This window comes from Crinia signifera, chromosome 2, assembly GCF_055691185.1.
Source record: "Crinia signifera chromosome 2, ASM5569118v1, whole genome shotgun sequence".
Classification (NCBI taxonomy): Eukaryota; Metazoa; Chordata; class Amphibia; order Anura; family Myobatrachidae; genus Crinia; species Crinia signifera.
This window is the reverse complement of record NC_139218.1, coordinates 318,846,982-318,872,822: the sequence shown is the minus strand read 5'-3', so window position 1 is coordinate 318,872,822 and position 25,841 is coordinate 318,846,982. Positions and strand designations below refer to the sequence as shown.

General features: G+C 42.8%; 1 protein-coding gene across 4 annotated transcripts; it reads right to left on the bottom strand.

Moving 5' to 3' along the window:
- Positions 1–1,803: 1,803 nt before the first annotated feature.
- Positions 1,804–24,007, bottom strand: PRPH (peripherin). Of its 4 annotated transcripts, none has more exons than XM_083169101.1 (9): positions 23,367–24,007; positions 17,092–17,152; positions 11,232–11,327; positions 8,734–8,898; positions 7,720–7,845; positions 6,895–7,115; positions 6,750–6,799; positions 4,066–4,148; positions 1,804–2,523 (listed from the first exon to the last, which is right to left on the bottom strand). In XM_083169101.1, exons 1-9 carry the CDS (start codon positions 23,882–23,884, stop codon positions 2,476–2,478), a joined length of 1,368 nt encoding a protein of 455 aa, XP_083025227.1. In that variant the 5' UTR covers positions 23,885–24,007; the 3' UTR covers positions 1,804–2,475. The 4 variants fall into 4 exon arrangements, with proteins under 4 accessions (XP_083025227.1, XP_083025228.1, XP_083025224.1 ...); XM_083169102.1 differs by having other exon boundaries at positions 4,066–4,145; XM_083169098.1 differs by having other exon boundaries at positions 1,804–2,526; positions 23,367–24,005.
- Between the last annotated feature and the right edge of the window lie 1,834 nt (positions 24,008–25,841).

The window sequence follows — 25,841 nt, the reverse complement described above, 5'->3', positions numbered from 1 at the left end:
GGCGGCAGCGGGGGTCCCTGCAGTCAATAAGAAATAACGAGCACTATCTGCCGGGCTCTGCGGAAGCGCTTCTGTTTTGGAAACACTGGCCGCACGGCGCACGCTGATTGGCTGAATCTCAGCCAATCAGCGTGCGGCCAGTGTTTCCAAAACAGAAGCGCTTCCGCAAAGCCCGGCGGATAGCGCTTGTTATTTCTTATTGACTGCAGGGACGCTGCCGCCGCCGCTGGCTTTTATGCACATATACGCCGCAGGACAGGTACAAGGGGGGGGGGGGGGGGGCGAAATACCGCCCTCCAGTGGCCGGCGCCCTAGGCAAATGCCTAGATTTGCCTAGTGGTGGCGCCGGCCCTGTATTTGCCTGATTACATATTTGCATTAACAAAGTAGGTGTATAGGTATCTTATATCTCTCGGTACTTGTGTATTGTAACGGCGCCCCCGATTTCCATCGCGCAATGTTTTAGTCGCATCGCATGCCATGCACCCAGTGGCATGCGATGCGATTTTTGGCCCCTATACGATGAAAGATTGTATAAGCACCCTAAAGGGTGCTTTTAAGCACCGTAATGGGTTCTTACAATGTTAAATGCACCCCACGCCACCCCCCCACTATAAACGTGAACCCGAAGCGTGGCGAGCACAGCGGTACGCGTCCTCCGACCTTTTCATACCCCCACTATCCACGTCGGCGTGGAGTTGAGAATAGAAAGTGTGGTGAGTGAGTGGCGAAAGTGTATTGCGATGGCGGGCGCCGTGGCCCACCATGGCCAGCTGGCGGTACATTCGCCATAGGTAGAAAGGATGAGACCCGCTCCATCTGTAAGTTGCACACGAGTTGGCCCCAGATGCGTCTGTACTGCATAAGTAAATCGGAATCTTTGCCTGTATTCGGGTCACACTGCACCTTTCCTTTTGTAGCTATCATTATTTTCACAGACAAATACTTGATGCCAAAGACCTATATGAGATCAGACAGATCTCTCTATATGCTTAACTGTGAATATCAAACTATTCCGCCTATACACTCACAACACTTAGCCTACATAAGACTGACCCATTGCCACCAGTGGCAGTTTTTACCTATGGGCTGTAGGGCTGCAGCCCCCCCCCCCCCCCAGGTAAAATCCGCCACTGTCTCTGCCTAAAGTGAAGCCAGATGCAGTCTGTGAGACTGCTCTAGCTTCACTGTGACTGGCAGTGACTTCCTATTGGAAGTCTGACCTGCCAGTCACTCAAGGCATCCAATCGTGAGGTGTTCCCTCCCTCCGGGATAACTCTCTCTGCGCAAATGCGCGGCAGCCCCCAAAACGGGTTCTGCGCATGCGCAGTACTGTGGACCATACTGCGCATGTGCAAAGGCAGCCCCCAGAGGCTTGGGCCAGCGCATGCGCAGTATGTAGTTACTGCGCATGTGCTGGCCCCGTACCGGGGACGGCTGCAGTGGCCGGGGATGGCATCGGCAGCGGAGGGGGGGACCTGCATTGCGGCAGCCCCCCTCCTCCATAATGGTAAGAGCCGCCACTGATTGCCTCCCATTTATGCCCTTTCAGCCACAAGTGACATGTGACTTACTGTATATGACTCAGGATCACTCATAAGTACATGGCCTTGACACTGGCACCTGGGTAGTTGCTAGCAAGTGCTTTATCCATCCTTAATGCAGACTTGCATGTAAAGCTCAGCCAAGTCCTGAGGATATATTATAATTCATGATTTTGTCAACTTATCTTCTTTAAAAATGCTGGAATATAACAATTTGAAATGTGCACAACCGACCCACAAAAAGACTAACGTGGTCTGATTAGTTTCATTTCATTGCTGCAAATAATTTTTATTAGCTTGTTAAGCAGACATGGCACATGTACATTGCTAGACGGAGTAAGGGGTAGTGTCCCATACAATTAACAGTAGAAGGTAATATATAGCACCGACATCGCTTTACAGCCACCTTCTGTTAAACGTTTCCTTTGGACATCACATGGAGACCAAATCCAACCAGAACGCTTGAAACTGAAGTGTGTGTGTGTGAAAGTGTGAGCAGATACGGGAGATTACAGGGGAAGTCCTGCTGCTCTTTATGTTTACATAGTGTAACGTTACCTTTATTTTCAGTGTATCGACCACCAAAATGTGATCCTACACCTATTTCTATAAAATTAGGCAGGTATTCCACATCCAGGTTGGGTTAATTGTGAATGTTGGGAGAGAAAGTGACACATATAAACATGGTGAGAAATCATTAGACTACAAAAAACGTAACAATATCACCACCACCTGGGACACAGGCACTTAGATGTTTACCCATGAGGGAAATAGGTATTGGTAACATAACCCCAGATTGCTATCTAGAGGAACACACAAAAAAACACAAAGAAATCAGTCAGAATAGCAGAGGCTGCTCCATGCTCCCGGAGCTTCTGGTTTATGAGGTGTTTTACGAAGGCATTTTGTCTCTGTTCTCAGTGTTCTCTTCTTACTTATCCCCTTCTGAAGATTTTTCCTTCCTGGACTCAGTCACAACCTGCTGTATGTAAAGGTTGACATTTTGTTATATAAACATTATAACCACAAGCATAAACCATTATTAACCAAGGATGCACAGCATAGCCTTTGCGTGCCAACATCTCTGTGTGAGATGTTCAAAATATCCCCTAAAAATGACGGCATCGCTCTCATTTGTTATATATATAAAAAAAAAAAAAGATTACATTTCCTATATAAGTTAAACATTACAGGTCATTATGATGAATAAAAATGTTTTCTTGACAATTTTTACACCTATTTTGACAAATTCACTTGGCACTCAACAAAATGAAAGTAGTTTATCCACCTTTGGCCAACCTCTTCTGTATTAGCATTGCCTCATGCAGCTAACAAAACTTTCCAGTCTGGAAGAGTAAAGTTGTTTCAGATAAATCGCTCTATTAATTGTGGCACCTACTTGGACGGGAGCTAGCCAGTACAACCATATGCAGGGTGGCTCCAGAGGCGGGAGCTGCATCACCGTTCAAATTTCAAATAGATGAGGCACAATAACTGCCATTTCAAACTGACTTACTGGCAGTAGGTGTGTCTGTACTATTTGAAATCTGAACTGTGCTGCAGCTCCATCTCTGGAGCCGCCACTGGTCATACAGTATGTGTCATTAGTTGTATACTTCCCATATCTAGTAAACCACTCTATGAATGATTTTGATGTCCCAGTGCTAGAAGCAGTGGAGTTTCATAAGCTGCTCCTAGAACAGTAAATAGGTAATGGTGGTGGATCCTAGACATAATGGGGGAAATTTACTAAAGGAAATTTATAAAATAATAGGTTTTTGTATCCAGAAATACACTTATTTTTTACATTTACTATCCCGAAAATATTGCTATTCGTATTGATGTGCTATCAATACGAATACGAATTGCCGTATTTTCTGGATAGTAAATGTCAAAAATAAGTGTATTTCTGGATACAAATACACCTATTTTTTTCAAATTTCCTTTAGTAAATTCCCCCCAATGGGTGAAATGTAATAGGATGAGAGATTCAGAAAGTGAGAGATTTGGGAAGAAATCTCCAGTTTTTTTTAAAGCGGCAATCATTTACACAGCAAAATCAAACTGGTTTTGCAGTGTAAATGATTGCCGCTTCAAATAAACTGGAGATTTCTTCCCAAATCTCTCACTTTCTGAATCTCTCATCCTATTAAATCTCACCCACTGTATGCTATAAAAGCACTAATTAATTATGAGTATCCAGTGATAACTAAAATTCACTTTAAAATATAATAAAATCTATCCTCCATGTGCTGCATGTCGTGCAATAAAATACTGGTACACAGAATTTCATATGCAGATGCAACTGCACACATAATATAGTCATGTTGCGTATCATTTTAATAAGTGTAAGCTGCTTGTGCATGCTTTTCGCATAAATTACATTTTAAAGACAAATGTCACACAGAAAGACTCTAAACAATTAATATAATTAATTGTGGATAAATATGGGTTTAATTCACACCAATGTCATTATTGCAAGCTATATAATGACACTGGCCAATTCTGCAGTGATACTCACCTCTCCATCTCGGGTCTCAATGGTTTTAATTACAACAGTTTTCCTGGTGTGAGCCTCAGAGCTGGGATCTAGCTCAGGAGCTACTGAAAGAAAATAGAAAAATAACAATGATAAGAGTATGTAATATATCATATTGGAAAGCTTGGAAAAATATTGAAATCTTTAAATAATAACTGTATTGCATACTTGCCTACTTTTTTACACTCCTCTCCGGGAGAAGTCCAGAGAGGAGTGAAAGGGGGCAGGACAAGGCTACTTGTCAGGAGGCGGGACGAGGCTGACAGGACCAAGCTCCGCCCCCATGACAACCATCCGCAGCAATTTGCGGGTCTGCGTTTGGGGGAGGGGCTAAAATGACACAAAATGACGCAATTTGCGTCATTTTAGCCCCACCCGTGCACCCGCAAAAATTGGAAATTTAATGCAGCGGGTAAGGGGGGTGCTGGGGCTGTGGGGCAATGCGGGAGACTTACCCACCTTCCCGGGAGGGTAGGCAAGTATGCTGTATTGTGAACTGTATTATTAGAATTTGACACTGAAGCCACATTTCCTAGGGAAATCCAGGCAGATTTGGGTGTACCTCCGGTTATCTCTAGGAGTAATGCATGTGCATATATTATATATTTTGCCTCAAATAAATTTAAACACGTCACCTAGAAATGCTGGCCATACACTAAACCAAGGATGAGGAGCTTTCGGCCCTCCAGCTGTTGTTGAACTACACGTCCCAGCATGCCCTGGTACAGCTTTGCTATTTGGCCATGCTAAAACTATAGCAGGGCATGCTGGGATGCGTAGTTCAACAACAGCTGGAGGGCCAAAGATTCCTCATCCCTGCACTAAACCAACCAACTAATTGGTTGGATGGAATCAAAACAGTAATGGATGTGAGCAAATGTAATTTGTAATTCATTAATTTGCACCCGAAATCTGAAAACAGACAGCTACTATCCTACAGGTTCGGTAGTTGAATCTGATGGACTTAAATAATGTGAATATTTTTGTCCTTTTTCCTGTGTTTGTCAGCAAATTGCTGACTGTCATTTGCTCTCATACAGTACCAGATTTTCAGACCAACCAACAAACTAGGGATGCCAATGCCAGGGCTTTTTTTCAATCCCGGGATTCGGGATTGAAAAATGTTTAATCCTGGGATTTCAGGATTGGTCTCACTAATTAAAAATAAAAAAACACCCCTGCCCCCCCCTCAAATGCCCGCCCCACACATTTACTCATGCAGGTGGGAGCGGCAGAGCATCCAGGAGCGGCTGTTCATCCATGAGGGTCTGACAGTGAGGCTGAAACTGGAGAGCGGGGGTCCCGGCAATTTTAGGGCTAAATCACGGTATTCCGCCGATCCAAGGATTGGACACCCTACAACCAACTAGTTAGATGAAAGTTGGTCTAGTGTATGATAAGCAAAATTCACACAATTGAATTAGAATTTACACTTTGCACTACTCTTGGGAATTTTGTCCAAAAAGCAAACAGGGGAAAAATAGTATCATAAAGTGGGGAGACCTTCCTAGACCCTAAAAAGTTATTCCTTAATTAGTAGGACCACACAGGATGCTGTTTGTGCACATTAAAATGTATCAAAAGGATGATTTGTGCATTTAAAAAAAAAGTTAAATGTAAAAAGTACACATTTGGTAATTATGAAGGAATTTAATTATAAAATGCTAAAAAAGGAAGAAAAAAGTTATTTGGGAGTAATCTGAATACACACACTATTCGATACCAATGAAGGACATGCATGATCATGTTATTGTTAATGATATCATTGTCTATATCGCTTAGTGTGTACCCATTATATCATTAACAATGGGCACTCCTGCTGTTTGATAACAATTGTATGAACATGCAGTCCATTCTTATAGCAGGGGGGGGGTTTGGACCAGTGAACGATACAGTTGAGTGTTTACCCGTAAATCATTGGTTTATCGTTAATGGTATCGGTTGTGCCGCAAATCGTAGAGTGAGTGTACCTTGAGGCTACTTTTATTTATTTACATTGAATCTACAAAAATGATGGAGAGACATTATTTTTAATAAAAAAAACAAATATTTTAATTAAATATGGGGTGCATGAAGTAATAGTTGATTTTGGGGTACTTTTAGGTCATTTGTTTTGTTCACCTAAAAATAACATATACTTATTGGCCAAATTAAGCTAATTAAAACTGAAAAATGCCTAATACTGTAATTAGGACGTGACCAAGGAGTTTGGAGAAAGTCCTTAGGTTTCTACTTTAAAATAAAGATTCCCTTACCATTTCACTCAGGGGGTGTGGAAAAACCAGGTGAATTTACTGAAAAAGGAATGCAAATTTGCCTCATGGGACCACACTCGCACCTAATTGAATTTCCCAAAAAATGGGCCAGATGCACCACCAAGCTTCACAAAGTGATAAATTAGAGATTGATAAAACACCAGCCAATCCTCTGCTAACTGCCATTTTTCAAACACAACCTGTAACATGACAGGAGCTGATTGGCTGGTTTGTTATAACTCTTCATTTATCATTTTTTGAAGCCGGGTGCATCTGGTGAGAAATCTACAAAGGTATACAAATTCTGACCTGCAATGGTAATGTTTGGTTAAATTGCTTCATGCATAAATCCAAACCACAAATCACACATAAGACAATTGTAAATACCAGCTAAAAAACAGATTCACTCACCTTGGCTTTTAAAACTGAGAGATGTCAGTGAATGAATGGGGACAGAAATCCTGAAGAAAAAATAAATGTAATTGAGAATAAACATAAGTACATGTGACCCACCTCTATGAATGTTCCTATAATTTAGTGAATCTTTACTTCTCACCTGCTTTCTTCTCCTTCCAGAAGTTTTCGATAAGTTGCAATCTCAATGTCTAAAGCCATCTTGACATTGAGCAGGTCCTGGTACTCTCTTAAGTGACGGGCCATTTCTTCTTTCATATGCTGTACTTCAAGCTCCAGACGTCCAATTGTGTCATGGTAATTAGAAGCCTCCATTCCAAACCGTTCCTCCATATCCTTCATCTGACGTAATAGGGCCTCATTCTGTAGACGAGAATAAGCCATACATGTTACTGCTAGAATTATACATTAAGACAAGACCATAAAATAACCTGAAAGTAGGGATTCCCCATTAAATATTGTAATTTAGCATTTAGCAGGAAACTAAGTAGAAGTGGCCAATGCTATCAAAGATAGATAGATTTTAATACAATTACAGTCTAATGCAGAGATAATTATTGGGCAGAAGTACTATCCTGCAGGACAGACAAGCTGTGGACTGGTCCTTAAACACTTCTAGTGATATCAGCATGCAGTATATATAGTGCTACAAACAATAACTACAACACTGAGTTGATGAGGTAAAGTAGCGGGAAACCCAGAAGACACCTTGGTTCCTGCATTCATCTGTAAGACATAACTGCAGCTAATGCAGCTTTAGTGACATAAAATCTTATATCGCCGCATTTAAACTGGGGTCAGTATTTTACACCATCCACCAAGTTTGGGTAATCTTTCTCCACTATTCACCAGGCCCTGAATCCACTGTACACTACCCATGACATGGAACTGTACACTGGCCATGAGGACTAACTAACAATGAATCACCAGCAACGAGCTGGGGAGGAGATAACAATAAACTACTCACAGTTCCTTTTAGTCCATCAACCTCACAGGTCAAGCTCTGGATCTGTCGCCGTGATTCATTCATTTCCGATTTGGCTTGACGCAGCGCCTCGTTATTACGGTTTGCAGCATCTGATAGGTCGGCAAACTTTTCCAGAGAAAATTTAAAGTTAATAGAAAACGATGTACTGTCAGCTCGTAACACAAGTATTTTCAGTAATCTGTGCAATAGTATTTATTGAAAGACTGTCAATGCAACGGCATAGTTACTACTGTATTTTTATATTTGCAGAGCCTTTAGTCATAGCTCCTTGTCGGGAGAAATGACCGTAAAGAATCAAATATAATGAGATTAATTCTGATGTGCTTAAATAATACAAATAATTATCATTGATTCTTAGTCCGTGAAGTCGTGTCGCGTTAGAGCTTACAACCTAGAACTCCTACCCCTCTCCGCACACACACATAAAGTAGTCTGTGTTCATCATAAGCTGTCCAAGCAAACAGGAGAACATGCAAACTATACACAGATAGGGCCCTGGTTGGATTTAATCTATGACTTCAGTGCATTAAGACAGCAGCCATACGCACTGTGCGACCATTAAATTATACTGAAATTATACTTTGCTGAGTGCAAATTTTTACAATCTTAATGCTATTTTAATTCATTTGTATATTTGAATAGTTAAACATAATGATATTATGAAAGTCCATTTTTCTGCCTTTCTAGTGTTGTGACTTCAATTACATCTGCCATGATGTATAAGATATAGGAATAATAGAGGCAATTATTATCTACTAGTAAGCCTGCTCGAAGCAAATGCTTCCAAAGTTAGTCTGCTACAGTACCTTGTCATTTTCTCTGTGTTTGTGCATGTGTGAGAGAGAAAGCAATGTAGTTTTACTCGCTGCCAGCAGTTGGCAGTGTTTCTGAGACACACAAACAGACACTAGACATATATATAGATGATTATTACTTCCACTATTACACAGTTGCCTTAGTCAGCGATTATCATGTTTGTGTTGACTTATGTACCTTGGATTTGTACCACTCCTCAGACTCCTGTAGATTCTTGGCAGCGATGTTCTCATACTGGCTACGGATGTCTCGCAGTGCAGCCGTCAGATCAGGCTGCTTTGTTGCCTCCATTTCCAGGTGAATTGGTTGAATCTGTACAGATACCTGCACATCCTGCAGTTCCTATATGAAAACATTCAATGCATGAGGTAAAAAAATGGATAAATCTTTAGTTAACATTAAAATCCAGGTAGTTTGTCATTGGAGAAACCTGATAACACAGAGTCTGCACAGCACACACCCTTTATGGTAAATGCAGGTCAATAAATGTAATACTGTAGCTTCATAAATATCTTCCAGAGTCCCAGCTGACTGGTGTCAAAACCATAAACGGCATTTACGAATCCATGCATACTAATACGGTAGCAATTTTGAATTTACATGTACTACAACCTGTATTCACTTTCTGCCTCGGCATAATGCTAATACAATATTAAAATTTTAATCAAAGCGCTCCTTAAAAAAGACATGCGATCCCCGTGTATATGGGCGGGATGTATTAATATACTAATGTACTAACATATGCGGCTAGCATCGGGTTGCGGTGATGGAGACCCCCGCGATACCTGTGATGTGGTGTGTGGGGGTCTCCGTCACATCCCGGTGGCTTCCAGTGTCCCCCTACATCTCCTCCTCCCCCTGCAGCCGGATGTCCTCCCGGCTGTGACACCTGCTGGAGGAGATCAAAGGAGGATGGGAGGGGGGGGGGGGGTGCGGGCGGCGGACAGCGATAGAAGTCCATAGACCTCTATAGGGTATCACCACCCAGGTGGTGATACCCTGCCAGGCGGAGACGGGGCGAACGGGTATTGGTACATGGGAAAATGCGGTAAAACCCCCGTTTTACCGCATTTTCCCTTTAGTACATCCCGCCCTATATGAGAAGGGGAGATGACATGTGCACACAGGGAGTTATTCAAGGGGGGTGCCGGATGTGTTCCCAACAGTCGGGATCCCGACAGTCATTTACCCGATGTCGGGATCCCAACTGTCAAAACGCCGACAGCCGGGTGCCCGACGGCCACCCGCAATTTTCCCTCGTGGGGGTCCACGTGACCGCAAGGGGCTTTTTTGCGCTCGCCATGCTGTCTGAGTATGGGCAGTCGGGATCCCGACGTCGGGCTAATGACTGTCGCGATCCGGACTGTCGGAGCCCCATACCACACCCTTCAAGGGGATGGGGCTCAAAGGCATGCTTGGTGAGGCAGCAGGCAAAAGATACATATACGGAGGGGAGATGATAGGGGCATATGGGAAGGTTTGGGTCAAAGGCATGCCTGGTGAGGAAAGGGGCAGAGGTACGTATTATTTATATTTTAACAGTTTCTTATATAGCGCAGCAAATTCCGTTGCGCTTTACAATTGGGCACACAGAACATAACTGGGTAATAACAAACAGTAATAGAGGTAGGAAGGCCCTGCTCGCAAGCTTAAAATCTATATGGAGATGATAGGTGCATATGGGAAGGCACTCATGGGGAGGGGGTCAGAGGCACGCTTAGTGAGGCAGGGTGCAGAGTTACATATGGGGAGGGGGGATGCAGAGACACTCATGGGGAGTGGAAATAGAGACTCATGGGAAAGATTTGGGTATACTACTGATGACTCCTGGAAGCAGGAGAAGGAGGAGCATTAAAGAGAAATGAGGGCAGGGACATATGTGAGCTGTTATATTTTCCTGAAGCCTTCTACGAGAGCCATGGTGTGCAGAGTAGAACACTACCATACTTCTGTTACTGAAATTGTTACTCTTAATAAAGTAATCACAGCACTGCTCCCTTTTATCGCAGAGTAATATTACATACACCTAAACCTTCCTTGACAAATGCTTTATATAATCTAATAAAAAAATCTGTCAATTGGTTCTCGAAATTAGCCCAAAAGAACAGGCAGATGCTTACCAAGGGCTTTATTAGAGAAAAATAGGGAGTGATAGGGAGACAAGATATGGGGCCAGATGTATCAAGCTTCAAAAATTCATAACATGGGGGGTTATTTTGGTTCACTCTTTCTGACAAATTGCTTCTTAGATGGACAAAACCATGTGCACTGCAGGGGGGCAGATGTAAAATGTGCAGAGAGAATAAGATTTGGGTGAGTTATTTTGTTTCTGTGCAGGGTAAATACTGACTGCTTTATTTCTACACTGCAATATAGATCTCACTTTTAAGTAAAACCACACCCAAATCTAACTCTCTCTGCACAAGTAACATCTGCCCCACCTGCAGTGCACATGGTTTTGTCCATCTAAGAAGAAATTTGTCAGAAAGAGTGAACCAAAATAACCCCCATGGAGAGTTATAAATCACCAGCCAATCAGCTCCTATCTGCCATGTTACAGGCTGGGTTTGAAAAATGATAGGTAGGAGCTGATTGGCTGGTTGTTAATCACTCTCCACTTTATCACTTTTTGAAGCTTGATACATCTGACCCTAACACAAGTGGCACAGATTTACCTCCTCATGAAGTTTCTTCAGGAATTCTATTTCATCCATTAGAGACTCGATCTTCCTCTCCAGCTCCAGGCGGGACAGGGTGGCATCATCTACATCCTACCAGGTAGGGAAAAGAAAATCAGGATGCTAGATATGTATAGTCTATGAATATGTTTATAATAATTCTATATTGTGTAGAACAGTGCTTTCCAGGTTACACACCAATAAGTTACATTTGTTAGTTATAAGTAGAGACAGGATTATATGCAACAAAAAAAGCTTGAAATATGCATGCAAATATGCATGAAAAATACTTAAAATATGCATGAAAAGTGTTAAAATATGCTACATTAAATAATACAAAAGTCATTTTTAACTTATTTATTTAAAAATCAGCATACAATTAGTTGCAAATAAACCTCAGGATGCTGGCTGCTACAGCAGACTGCAGCGTCCAAAGCTCTTCTTGCATCAACTGCACGGACCCTCATCTCCAGCGCCGATGGATCAAATGTCAGCATAGCGTGTGAGGGCAGCGCAGTGGAAGGCTTCCTCCCTGTGCCGCATACTCACTGTGACACGGCATTTCCTCCGCGCCGCGTGATGTCACAACCCTTCTGCCCGCCTCCTCTGCTGCAGAAGTCTGTCTCTTGGTGTAAAGTCCCAGGCCAGGGGCAGGCAGAGGTTCAGGAGCTTCGTAATGGCATCCGCCCTGACTGACTTTTATCAACATGGATTGGCAGCCTAGAGCAGTGTCAGACATAGCGTACATCCAAGGTTCCCTACACTGCGCACATATTGCCCCAGCCTGCAGACTCTACCACTACCTGGCCAGCAGCAGCAGGGCAAAGCAGTGCTGTGACTCACGGGTGGGAAGAGGGTGGGGCCTAAAATATGCACCATCACTAGATTTTAGGTAAAATATTCAATAACCAGTGAGAATGGGCAAAATATGCAAATGCATATGCAAAAATGCATATAATCCTGTCTCTAGTTATAAGTCTGTGCCTGATGGCTAATTACTACTAAAAATAAATGTAAATGTCTTTAGAGGTCGTTAAGGATGGTGGGATGCATATAATTTTTGTAATGGAGAAACTCTCCCACTCACTGCTACGTGTTATAGGTATCATAGGCCAAGCACCTGTTGCATGTACATAGTATGGATGAAAGATTTGATGCCTTATTCTGTGCTAAATCATATGTAGTTGTATTGTTTATGTGTGCAAATGTTGCCTACATGGCATTGATTCACATGCATAATTATGTATTACGCTCAGTGCAAATTCATTTTTCCATCACTGTGGGCCAGATGCATTAAGCTTCAAAAGTGATCAAATGGAGAGTGAGAAACAGCCAGCCAATCAAATCCTGCCTGACATTTTTCAAACACAACACAACAGATTTTACAAGTGGCCCGGCGCTGTGGTAGTTTTTAATTTAATAAAAGCAGCTGTATTTTCCAGGAGACCATCAATCTCCAAGAATTAACAATTTGGCATGGAAAAGGTTCTGAGAAAAAAACAGCACTGAGACTCTTCTAATGTTCACACGTGGAGTGTAATCAGGGAGTATCTGTGTCCGTGCTTCCTTTGACACCTCACTTACTTAGAATTCAGCTCTCCTGTTTTTCTCAAAAACTTTTCAATGCCACATTTTTCAAACACAGTCTGTGACATGGCAAGTAGAAGCTGATTGGCTGGCTGTTTATCACTCTCCATTTTATCACTTTTGAAGCTTAGTGCATCTGGCCTTGTGTCTGTTATTCCAAGCAGTGGCGGATTCAGGGGGGGGGCACCCGGGCACGTGCCCCCCCTGTCATTCAGTTTGTAGATGAGGACCAGAGCTTTCCAACGAGCCCAGCCCCGTGTCTCTAGCCCCCCGGGAACCGGAGATATCGCCTGGCAAAGCTGTAACATTTTTTCCCCATAGGATAATATGGGACCCGTCAATTCTGACCCCCACCCAGTTCCGACAGCTGCCAGTTCCCCCCCTGGCATCACAGGAGCTTGTGGTTGATGTCATTCAATTCCAAATCGCTGGGCCTTCAATAAGATACCAGGATGGTCCATATCAGTCAATAGGCTCCAGAGATATTGCGTGTAAATCGAATTTTTTTCTTTTTGAAATGCAATTTCATGACTGTTCATGTTCTTTGAGGGCAGATTACTCTGGAACTAAACGTTCCAGTTTCACTGGACCAAAATCATTCAAAGACCACTCAAAAGTTCTTCAATATAATACTTGTCTCATGTAAATGGGTCTGTTGGTTCCGAAGATATAGCCGGTTAAATGAGATAACTGGTTAAAGGGGGGAGGGGTGGTTTTCTCTCCCCCTCACACCAGAAAATGCAGGGACTAGGCTGTTGTAAAGGGCCAACCTGGGAATGCATTTTCTGGTGTGAAATGGGTATTATTTCAAATTGCTGGGAACTGCAGTGCTCGGAATACAGCCAGGCTGTGCCACTGTCAGTGGCTATCACTTGGCAATGAGCATGTAATCCCACATGGCAACAAGCTTGGAACCTCTGGCAATGAGCATGGAACCCTTGGCAATGAGCATGTAGATAAGCAGCACTTACTGTATGTAGCATAATTTTTAATAGGCATTATGGTGTTTGGCATAATACATAATGGACATCATGCCGTGTAACTTAACGTGCAATGGACATTATGGTGTAAATCAGGCATGTCCAACGTTGGCCCTCCAGATGTTGTGAAACTACACATCCCAGCATGCTTTGTCACAGTTTTGCTATTAGCGAATGCTAAAACTATTGCAAAGCATGCTGGGATGTGTAGTTTCACAACATCTGGAGGGCCAACGTTGGACATGCCTGGTGTAAATGTTTAATGCGCGCCTTTGGTGGACAATGTCCCTGTTTATGAAGCATATTGTGAATTTTGTCTTAATCTGTGTGGCATTATGTGAATTTTGTCTCAATCCATGTGGCATGATGTGAATTTTGGCTCAATCCGTGTGTTATTATGTGAATTTTGGCTCAATCCGTGTGTTATTATGTGAATTTTGGCTCAATCCGTCTGGTATTATGTGAATTTTGGCTCAATCCGTGTGGCATTATGTGAATTTTGGCTCAATCCATGTGGCATTATGTGAATTTTGGCTCAATCAGTGTGGCATTATGTGAATTTTGGCTCATTCCATTTGGCATCATGTGTAAGGGGCAAGTATAATGGGGTCTAGTATTTTGTTGCATAATGTGTAGAAGTTGTATATGGTGTTGTACACTACACTCAAGGACATGCCCCCTGTTGAGTGGCCACACCCACTTTTCTAGAGCGCGCCTTCGGCGCGCGCACAACTACCTCCTTCACTTTTGTTGCCATGGTGGGCCTGCGTACTTTAAATGCCAGGGCCTATTTTTAATCCCATTGCCACCCTCTCTCTGCCGCTCTCTTAGCATGTACACTGGCACCACTAACACTGGCCCTCCCCCACCTAAACCCTCTTTTATCATGGTGCCCCCCCTGTCATTTTATCCTGGATCCGCCCCTGATTCCAAGTACAGTAAATAGAGGGTTCAGTGGCACACACACTTAATAAGTTATGACCAAAGACTAGAAAAGTGGAATAGAAAAGGCTATCTCTGTACTAGATGTGACCTAGGCATTACCATTTATAGCAATGAACCACTGTCTCTACAAATAGTGAAAATTCATGGATATTAGCAGGAGCACTTTAAAAGAGGAGGAGGCCTGTGTACAGCTTGCTCTGCCCACCCCGCCTCCTCTCTGCTGGCACAAGCGCAGGGCTGTAGAGACTGAGTGCTAGTGGGCTCAGACTTTCCTGTGCATGCGCTGCTGTTGTTGTCATGGGACTCCAGAAGGGAGTGTGTGGACTCCACTGGACCTATGGGCTCATGTGCACCACACACACTGCAGCCATTATAAATACACCACTGCATAATAAACCACGATGGGATGCGATGAGAATCCTGGCAGTCAGGATGCCAGCATTCACTATACCAACGCTGTCATATAGGCCAGTGGTTCTTAACCTGGGCGGTAGTGCCACCTGGTGGGTGTTCTTGATTTCCAGGGGGGCAGTGAAATGAAAGGGGGCGGTGGATGTTTTACGGGACTTTAGGAGGGCAGCGGATCCATCGGAAAGCTTAGGCAGGGTTTCTTCCTCCTTACATGGCTGCCGAGAAGAAGCTGGCTGTGTGGCTGCTGGCTGCCTGTAGGGGGAGCAGCAGCATCATCACACAGCTCCTCTCAGGCAGATCAGAAGTCAAAGTTAACATGGAGCTGGACCGAGGTGAGATGGCTGTCAAGAGGAAAGTGCTTGCTGCAGTTTTTTTTAACCTTTTTTTAAATAGTCGTGGAGTTTCTTCAGCCTATAGACTCAAGTCTGAGCAACGAGCTTGATGAACAACGTCTTCACGTGGCCTACCTTGCTGATGTGTTCGATAAACTTAATGAAACTAACACAAAGCTTCAAGGTGACAAATTGAATTTCATCACACCAAATGTATCATCTCGGCATTTATTGCTAAACTGGACCTTCTTAAAAATAATTTAAGTCGGCAGGAGTTGTACCAATTTCCTAGTCTTCAAAAGTTTTCAGATGAAGGCACACTTGAGGACATAGACGTAAGCATTTTTTGTTCGTACCTCACGCAGTTGAAAGAGGACATGCATAGAAGATTTCAAGACCTATGTGAACTTAAAGTACCAAATTGGGTGACCAATCCATTTCTAGTGGAGGCGACAGAATTCCACCTTAGACTGCAGGAGCAGTTGATTGACTTGAAACATGACTGTAAAGCCCAATCCAGTTTCCTTCAGCATGGTTATGAATGCATGGTTATGAATGCTTTTGGGTGAAAGTAAAGGATTCTTATCCTATGGGGCCAGGGCCTGAATCCCAACTGCAGGGTTGCCAAGCATAAGTATAACAGCACATGTTTGGGTCAGGCTGGGGAATGGTCAGGCTGGGGAATGGGGGGTAGGTTTATATACTAGTGGAGGGACTTTGGGTTAGGGGGGAGGTTTGAGTTAGCATTCGGGATGGCGGCCGTGGTATTCTGACCAATGGTCATCCGTATGTATCTCAGCATGACACCATTGCTTTACACATATGATAGTTAGGAAGAAAGCATAAATCATGCAGGGGCTAAAAACACTGCATAGGCCTAAATATAAATGAAAACAAAAAGAACTTCAACAATGGAACTGGGAATATTAAAACAGTATTTCAGCATTTGATCAGAATGCAGCCAGCATGTCGGTTGTCACAATGTCGACATGGGTTAGGATTAGGGATAGTACGTGCTTACCACAACAGCAGTTTTCTGACATTAGCTGCAAGCTGCATCCAACTTTCTGTGCACATGTTACATCTGCCCCACCTGCAGTGCAGCGTGGGTATGCCCATTTTGAGAACAAGTTTGTCCTACAATCAGGACTTTATTAGGACAATTGTTAGTATGTTCACACTTCATCAGTGTCGACCTGGTCAATGTTAACATGCTAAACATGTTGTCAGTATGACCATGCCAATATTTACATGTGCACATGATGAATGTCAGCATTCTATCTGTCAACAAAATATTGCAAACCCCATTTGTCATATACCAGTAAAATATAATAGCAATGGACCCATATAAATAGTAAAGTGACATTTAATAACAAAATAAAGGACATATAATCTTCATAGTACAGAGACACATTATTGACAAAAATGTCAGGTCAGGTCAACCAACAAAATAAATGGGTACCAAAAATACTGAGGCACCCAGCATGAAGGCTACAAGTTGAATATAATTTTGTAAAAATAATAATAATAATAATAATAATAATAATAATAATAATAATAATAATAAATCAAGGAGCCAAATGTTGCAAATGTGTCACTTACCTTCCTGAACAGCACCAGATTGTTCTCAGCATCTTCTCTCTTGTGAATCTCTTCTTCCAGCCTGTGTAGACAAATCAAGGTATCATTTATTTATTATTTAACAGTTTCTAATACCACTTTCACATCGCCGACACCTTTTAAAAACCGGTATTTAAAACGGTAATTAAAACGGGTCAGAGCCTTAACATTGTCGCAGATTACCGTTTTAAATACCGGTTTATACCCCTTTCACATCGCACTTTTAAAACGGTAAATTGCCGTTTTTTTTTTTCCTTTTTTAAAACGTTTAAGCCTGCACTGTGAATGCATAGCATTGTACACATTCACATTGCACAAAAAACGGCAAGGAACCGTGTAGGACTCTGCTTTTTACACGGTTCGAAATGCCAGTTAACTTTAAACGGTAAATCGGCTGTGGTGCATTCATAGTGCAGGCTTAAACGTTTTAAAAAGGGAAAAAAACGGCAATTTACCGTTTTAAAAGTGCGATGTGAAAGGGGTATTATACAGCATATTCCGTTGCGCTTTACAAAAGGAGAAGTGATACAACAAACTGAGTATTTACAGACACTCAAAATGTGGGAGGGCCCTGCTCTCATGCTTACAATCTATAGGGAAATAGGTATTGATACATATGGATAGATACTGTATTCTTTATTGCATCGATTCCACCAGAATGCAAGGTTCCGTGACTGGTTCTGGAATTTGATATAATGAGATTCACTTGCTGAATGATGTGTTTGGTACATCCGCAACTAAAGAACTATGAAAAGACGCCCTAAACTTTCCAGCCGGTCACATGGCCATCAGGTCTATTTTACATGAAGACTGTTCCACTGGAGAGAAGTGCAAACGGCAGGCATACAGCAAGTTTCATGTTGGGATATATCAATTTAAACCAAGGGTCAGGGATCATTTTTACATTTGACCCCAAAATATTTTTAGATACACCAACGTTACCCCCTTGGTTTTAAAGGAAGGAAATCATCTAATTGTAATACACACTGTACCCCCAGAAATGTATGATATATCCTGCTAGTATGGTACACAGCCTGGCAGCAATTGATGGTGATGATGATGATTACCATGTATGGCTGTGTGTGGTTTACCCATCATCAATGGTGTGTGTGGTACAGCCATTGATAATGTGACATCCTGGCAACTATTAGTGTCAGTATTTAAAGATGACATAGTGACAGTCTGTGCACATTTGTTTCCCTGCCTAGATAGAGGTGGGTGTACCTTGACAGGAGCCTATAACCACACAAAGAATCTTGGCGTTGCAGTGGCAGTACAGACCTGTTCACTAGGTTGCTCCTAGCCTAGCGAACAGACAAGTGCTGCCCGCCCCTTCCCCTGTCCAATCTAGCATGCGAGGGGATGTGCACTTTAATACATCCCCTCTCATGCAGCCAAAGGGGAGAAATCATTCGCAGGTTGCTGACCATCAAATTATTTTCCTCCCTTTAGGAAATACAAGTCAGTCTAAACTGACTTTTATTTCCGCCGCTGATTGCCATATAGGGGGTGGACGCTGATGTCATGTGACTTCAGCCGCCCGGCCCGAGCAGGCAGTGCCACACATGCGTTCCCAGGGGAATGCCCAGCATTTTTATGTGGACACCCATAAACGCACATGCACAAACCCCAAACATCGAGGAAGGGGCAGAATTCGGCTGGCTATGAGCGGGTATGAATCGGCCCCTTTATCTATCTCCACTTCCTCTCTCTCCAAGCTTTTAATGGGACACAATTCTATGTGTTACAGCCTGCTTCCAGAAGGGTATGGGTCGACAATGTCTAGGTTGACCACTAATGTTCAACAGTGACTAGGTCGGCACCTAAGAATGGTCAACATACCCTAGGTAGATATTGACAGACGGTCGACACAATCGTAAGGTCAACATAGACATGGTCGACATGAGTTTTTCACAATGTTTTTTTTTAAAGGTTGTTTTTCATACTTTTCTATCCAAGCAGAACATAGTAGTGTGCCCGAAGCATGGCGAGCACAGCAAATACATTTATATGGTGTCCATTTTGGCGTAAGTCGATATAGACACCAAAAACCTTGAAAAACTCATGTCCACCTTATTCAAGTTGACCATGTCCATGTCAACCTAAAGCTTGTGTTGACTTTCTGTCAATGTCGACCTAGGGTATGTCAACCATTCTTAGGTGTTGACCTAGTCACTGTTGACCATAAGTGGTCGACCTAGTGACTGTCCCTGCTGCCCTGGGCAGTCAGCGGGGTCCGTGCGGCGGATGGGAACTAAGTAGCGCTATTTGCAGAGGGGCGGCGTGGTGGGAAGCGGCTGCTGAATGTGAAAACATATTTTTGAAAAGACTGGCCAGCCGAATAATGGCTGAGAGAATTCTCTCAGCCAATCAGCGTCCATCTTTTCAAAATATGTTTTCATATTCAGCAGATGCTTCCTGTCCTGCCACCCATCGGCAAATTGCGCTACTTAGTTCCCAGCCGCCACAAGGACCCCCCTGGCACATGCCTAGGATCAGACCCAAAACATTGTGGGTGCTAAAAAGCACCCGCGATGTGTCAGTGATGGGTCTTATCCAATAAATGAAATGTGCACGCGATCACGCATCGTGTCGGAGGGGATGTCAAACACATAAGATTTGGGCTGATTTCTCTGCCTGATCCATTAGAATCTGGGGAAATCAGCCCAAATTGGATAAATGTATCCCAAGCCCAAGCATTAGGTAGACAATTTCAATTTCGACAGTCAAAAGATCGACATGAGTTTTCACTTTTTTTTGTCGACATGGACACCATCAAAGTGTACTGCGTCCCCTTGCATGGCTCTCTTGGCCCGCTGCGCTCGGCACACTATTTTATACTCCTATCACGTTGCGGTGGATGATAGAGCATGAAGTACCACCTGTCAGCACGCCAGCTAAAAAAAACGTGGAAAACTCATGTCGACCTTCTCATTGTCTACGTAATGCTTGTGTCGGCCTTCCAACCCTGTCGACCTTAGCCATTTCAACCTATTTCAGGTGTCGACCTAAGCCCTGTTATTGCCATGCTGGGTCTGGCCTGGTATCTCAATCTGTCTCAGAAAACCCTGGTCACCCATTATACAGAGCGCGACCTGGGTTTAACCCTTCATGGACCCAGCAACCTGGCAATTACTGGGTCTCAGGTGCGGTGTGAAAGGGGATAAGAGTATACTCATATAGCTTTCACTACAGTAATATCCTCACATGGGGGAATCTGTTCTTTAAAAACAGACTGAATACAATAGGTGATCGTTAGTGTAATGTAAATGTGTAGTGTTAATCTGTACTGTACAAAATGGAGGTTTATACTGTGATCTGGAATCAGACTTATTAGCAGCAAATTATCACGTTGTCACTGTTACTACGGGTGACATTTAATAGAATGCGATTTTTAGTCATTTTTAAATTCGCCCATTATCGCACAAGTGCGATAATTTGCGAATTTTAGTCATGAAAATGTGCGATATTTAGGCATGAAAATGTGCGAATTTGTGTTAAAAATAAATAAATAAATAAAAACTTTTACAAATTTTTTAAGACAGGACCATGCACAGATCTCAATGATCTGTGCGGGGTTCTGGCCAATTCGCCTGTCAGCACCTTGTCTACATATGTGGCGAATTTTAGACACATTTTCCCGATTCCGCATCTCATTAAATATGCAAATTGTATACTTTTCAATGGGAAAACATCTGGATGCGAGTTCCAGCGCGACTAAAAATCGCACTTTCAGAATGTGCGATTTTACGGCAAAATCAGCGTTTTTGCGGTTTTTCTCATTAAATGCGCGAATTCGTGAAAAAGTGCGATTTCGGCCGTTTTTGCTGAAAAAAAAATCACAAAAATCACATTTTTGCATCTCATTAAATGTCACGCTACGTGTCAGTGGGGTGCGGTGGGGTGAGGCAGAGTTTTGAGTTTATAAAGTATGTCTAAAATACATGTATTAAAAATTCTTTTTTATTATTTTAATCATTTTTATAGTCAAAACTCTGGAGTAAAACGTCTATGGCTCACCTCCCTACCTTTTCTGCACATCTCTTATCAAAACTCAGCGAATCTCCTGCAGTGTATACTGCTGCACATGTGTATAATGCCAGCATGTTCCTCTGGGCTCATATATTGTGTGCAAATCTGGTACTTGCCAGAGACTTCTCAGCCGCACATCCCTGCTACGTGTAACCTGCCTTTGTTCTTGGTTCTTCTGTCTTGTACTGTAATGATGGATGTCCCCTGTAATTCCATGCTAGACTTGGCAGCATTGGGTGTTCCTGGCCATGTGATGTCACACCCACACACACACCCACTTAGACATGGTGCTGTTGCACCTCTCTGACTATTGCATGAAGTAATTCTGTTTGGGGAGGAATCTTAATTTTCAAATAAAGGTATCCCAATAATAAGGGAACAGACAAAGTGGTAAATCTGCTAAACTGGAAGATCTATTGAAGATGGGATGTTGTCCATAGCAAATAATCCGATTCTACTTTTTTATTTATACCTTCGACGATAATAGATATAATCTGATTGGTTGCCCATAGCTACATCCCAGTAGAACTCACTAGAACTCCCATCCTAGTAAATTTAACCCAAAGACATCCTAACTTTAGGTCCTATAACTGAAGTACACATGTAACTGTCTATTTCCTTTGTGAACATTATGAGTTGTTCAGAGAAAACTGAGAGAACAGGGTGATGGCTGTCTGTATCTTATGGTAAGTGACTGGCATGTATCCCTATGTAGCCCACAGTCTATATATACACCACAAAACAAATGGTAAAGCTTTATTATAATGTATATATATGTATATAATGCCTGTGACACATTTACTACACACTTTCCATACAGATGTTATTAATTAATCCCAATTCTTTTTTCAATATCTGTTCCTTCTATAGGACAGTGATTACTCCTGGGTGATGATAGGTGACTTACTATACAAAGGGACACAATTTCCACTTGTTTGGACAACCACACCCTGGGTGAAGGACACTTCTGTATTGTTGATGGCTTACCTATTGGGGGCGCTCATTCTCTTCATGCATTATGTGACACTGGCTAGGACGGATTAGTAGGATTAAGCTGCCACATGATTGCTGAATGCTAGTTTCTATGTTATAAGGGTTATCATACGAAGGCAGTAATTCAGATTAAAATGATCATTCGTGGCCTGGACCCCAAGCATGGGTTTGTTACTGAACAGTTTTTGAAGACTAATGGGTGAATTATAATAGGGTGAGAAAATCAGGAAGTCAGAGATTTGGTGAGAAATCTCCAGGTTTTTTTTAAAGCGGCAATCATTTACACTGCCAAATCATTTACACTGCCAAATCATTAACACTGCAAAATCAAACTGGTTTAATGGATTAACTTTAAAAAAACTGGAGATTTCTTACCAAATCTCACTTTCAGAATCTCTATTACATTTCACCCATTGTGTACTCTATTAATGTTGTGATCATTAATTAAATGTACCACAAAAAAAATATGGAAATCAGACTTATCCGGCGCCGGATAAGTCTGATTTCCATATTTTTTTTGTGGTGTTGGTGAAGGTTTAGAGGGACCTTATTTTGGAATATTAGACTACTGGCTGCTGGATGCGCGATATACCATTCTATTAACCCATCCAAATACATTAATTAAATGTAGTATTTTACAAAACTCAGTTTCCTATTTATCTATTATAATGATAGTATAATATGTAGACAGTGGGAAAGTAAATTAGTCTCAGGATAATACTGAACAATGCATTGCAAGGTTCACTCACAGACAGCAAGCAGTTAGACATCCTACTGTACTCCTGAGGCAGGCAACAAGTGTCCCTCCAGCTAGTATACTGTTAGTAGGTTGGTGCAGCTAGTTGGGTATTGTAGCTTTATATACTGTATAAGCCTGAGAGAGGGGGCTAACACTGTTGTAATGCATATCTGACACAGCTGAACTCTTATAGGAAAGTACTTTTATAATAACACTCAAACCATTTAATCAGTGGCAGCATCATTCTTAGTGATGAAATGGAGAGTGATAAACAACCAGCCAATCAGCTCCAACCTGTCATTTTTCAAACCCAGCCTGTGAGGCAGGTAGGGTCTGATTGGCTGGCTGTTTATCCATTTTATCACTTTTCAAGCTTAGTACATCTGGCCCTTATAGAGAAAAACATATTGGTGGTTGCATATGTCTTTTGAAGAATGCTCATTGATGAATCCATCCATGGATCTGAGGCACTGACCCCACCCCAGACTCTTACCTTTGCTTAAGATAATTGAGGTCTTCTGCCATGTTGTCCCTCTCCACCAGTATGTGGTCCCTATCCTTTCCCAGGGCATCCAGCTGTCGTCTCAGTTCCCTTAGCTCTTGCTGGCAGAGGTCCGCTGCCCGGGTGGGCTCCTTGGACCTGGCTTGGTTGATTTCGGTCACCAGCACGGCATTCTGTTGCTCCAAGTAGCGCACCTTCTCTATGAAGCTGGCAAAACGGTCATTGAGCTCCTGCATCTCCATCTTCTCATTGCTGCGAGTGGTCAGGAACTCCTGGTTTAGAGCCTCAGCCACAGAGAAGTCCACTCTGTCCAGCGAGACGCGGACTGGGGTACTGGACCTTACCCTGAAGGCAGAGGATGAGGAGCGACTGGAGGGACCAGGAGAGGGGCTGCCCACGTGCCTGGAGGTCTGATACCTGGATGAGGAGTAGGACATGGGCGACAGGAGAGGAGGCCCAAAAGTGCGCCGGTAGGAGGTTGAGGAGGTTCTTAGCCCAGAGTGACTCATGGTGAGGGAGATGCTGCGAGCTGGTACTAGAAGGAGATGCTGGGTACTGTTAGTCCTGGGATGCTGCGAGGAAAGTCTGTGCCTCCAGCAGCCTGCTTTTTAAAGCAGCATGGACTGTCATTGTGCTCTGCTGCCCCTCCCTCTCTGACCACTTGTATTCATTACCCAGAGCTCAGGGAGGAGGGGGCTGCATCCCCATCCTGCTACCACACCCCACCCTAAGCTGCTGCTGTCCAGCCTGCATCTCATGCCGTCACTGCTGGTGCTAAGATGCAGGATTATGGCTCTCAACATTGTGCCATCTTACAGCAAGCAGTCTGATGATATAGCAAAGTCATACAGGGCTATGCACAACCTATTCAGCATTATTTTATAGAAATTCACTATGCAGAGATTAAGTTTTGCCGCAGTAATAAAACACATGCAAAGTATACAGTAGATGTTTGTGGCACAGTTATACATATTGCAGGGAGTGATAAAAGAATGGCCAGCTGAAATAACTACATTACTTTAAAGTTGTTCCCAGATCATTTCATTCAGTCTAGGTTCATTTCTATACTTTTTATAACGTATTAGAGCATGTACCAATTTTTCATCTTTATGTTTTTAAATAAGTTGTTTTACTTTCCTAAGTGTTCTGATGACATGGCAGTCTACTCACTACATGGGCCCGACACACGTAGCGACCTCGGTACGAGAGCGTTCTGAGCAATGCTAGATCGCTCAGCACACAGCGCTGCAGAGCTATATGTCAGGGGCAGCATTCTCCAGTGACAACACTGGCCCTGACCAATTTATAGCCTGCATGCGGGTTATTAATCGGCGGCAGAGGCCGCACATCTACATCGCTATGACACAGCGATGTAGGAGCATTTTCTGAGAAATTTAGTTAAATTAAGTAAAATTGCTGAGAAAATGCCTGTATATCACTACGTGTTTAGGCCCAGTTGGAGAGAGATAAAGTAAAGGGAGATATAGTAGTTATGTCTGAGCTTTGATAAGTATCCCAGTGACTAGGTCGACACCTATAAATGGTCGACATACCCTAGGTCGAAATTGATAGGTCGGTACAGGCAACATGTTGACATTGACATGGTTGACACTGAAAAGGTCGACATGCATTTTTCATGTCTTTTTGTTTAGACTGACTTGGTTCATACTTTACCATCCATTCCTTTAGATAATAGTGCCCAGAGCATGGCGATCACTGCAAGCCATGCGGTAGCCTTTTATAGTGTCGACGTATGTCAAAATAGACACCAAAAAAAGTGACAAACGTGTGTCAACCATGCCAATGTTGATCTTTTGCTTGTGTTTACCTTCTGTCAGTGTGGATCTAGGATAGGTCTACCATTTATAGGTGTCCACCCAATCACTGTTGACCATAAGTTGGCCACACCAACTGTCACCAACTGCCATTCCAAACTTACTGGCAGTTGGTCTGGCTCCCTTATTTGAATTATGAACTATGCTGCAGCCCCACCACTGGAGCAGCCACTCCTTATGAGACCTACATGTAGCCCTCTACTGTGGAATAGTCTCGGAATGTGTGGTAGCAGCAGGAGGGCTAATCAAAGTGCGCATATATGTGGGATGTAATTACCCCAAGTTAGACGGCTTTGCGGGATGCCGGCCAAACTTAGATGTTAGTTTAAAGGGGCAATCACTTACAAGGCATTGTTTTGCCTTGTAAGTGATTGCCTCTTAAAAAAAAAAATGCCCAAGTTCAGCCGTCATCCCATATGGCCTCCGAACTCGGGCAGTATTACATACCACCCATTGTGAGCTACAGCTTTGCGGTTGTGTCTTATATAATAACACAAAATAGAGAAGATGTTGTTTTAAGGAATTGCATGAATTTCTTACAATAAAATGGTTAAGACTCTATTTATTAATATTTGCAGCCAGCAATAAAGATCCTTATCGCCACAAGTATCTGCAATAAGGAATCTTTCTT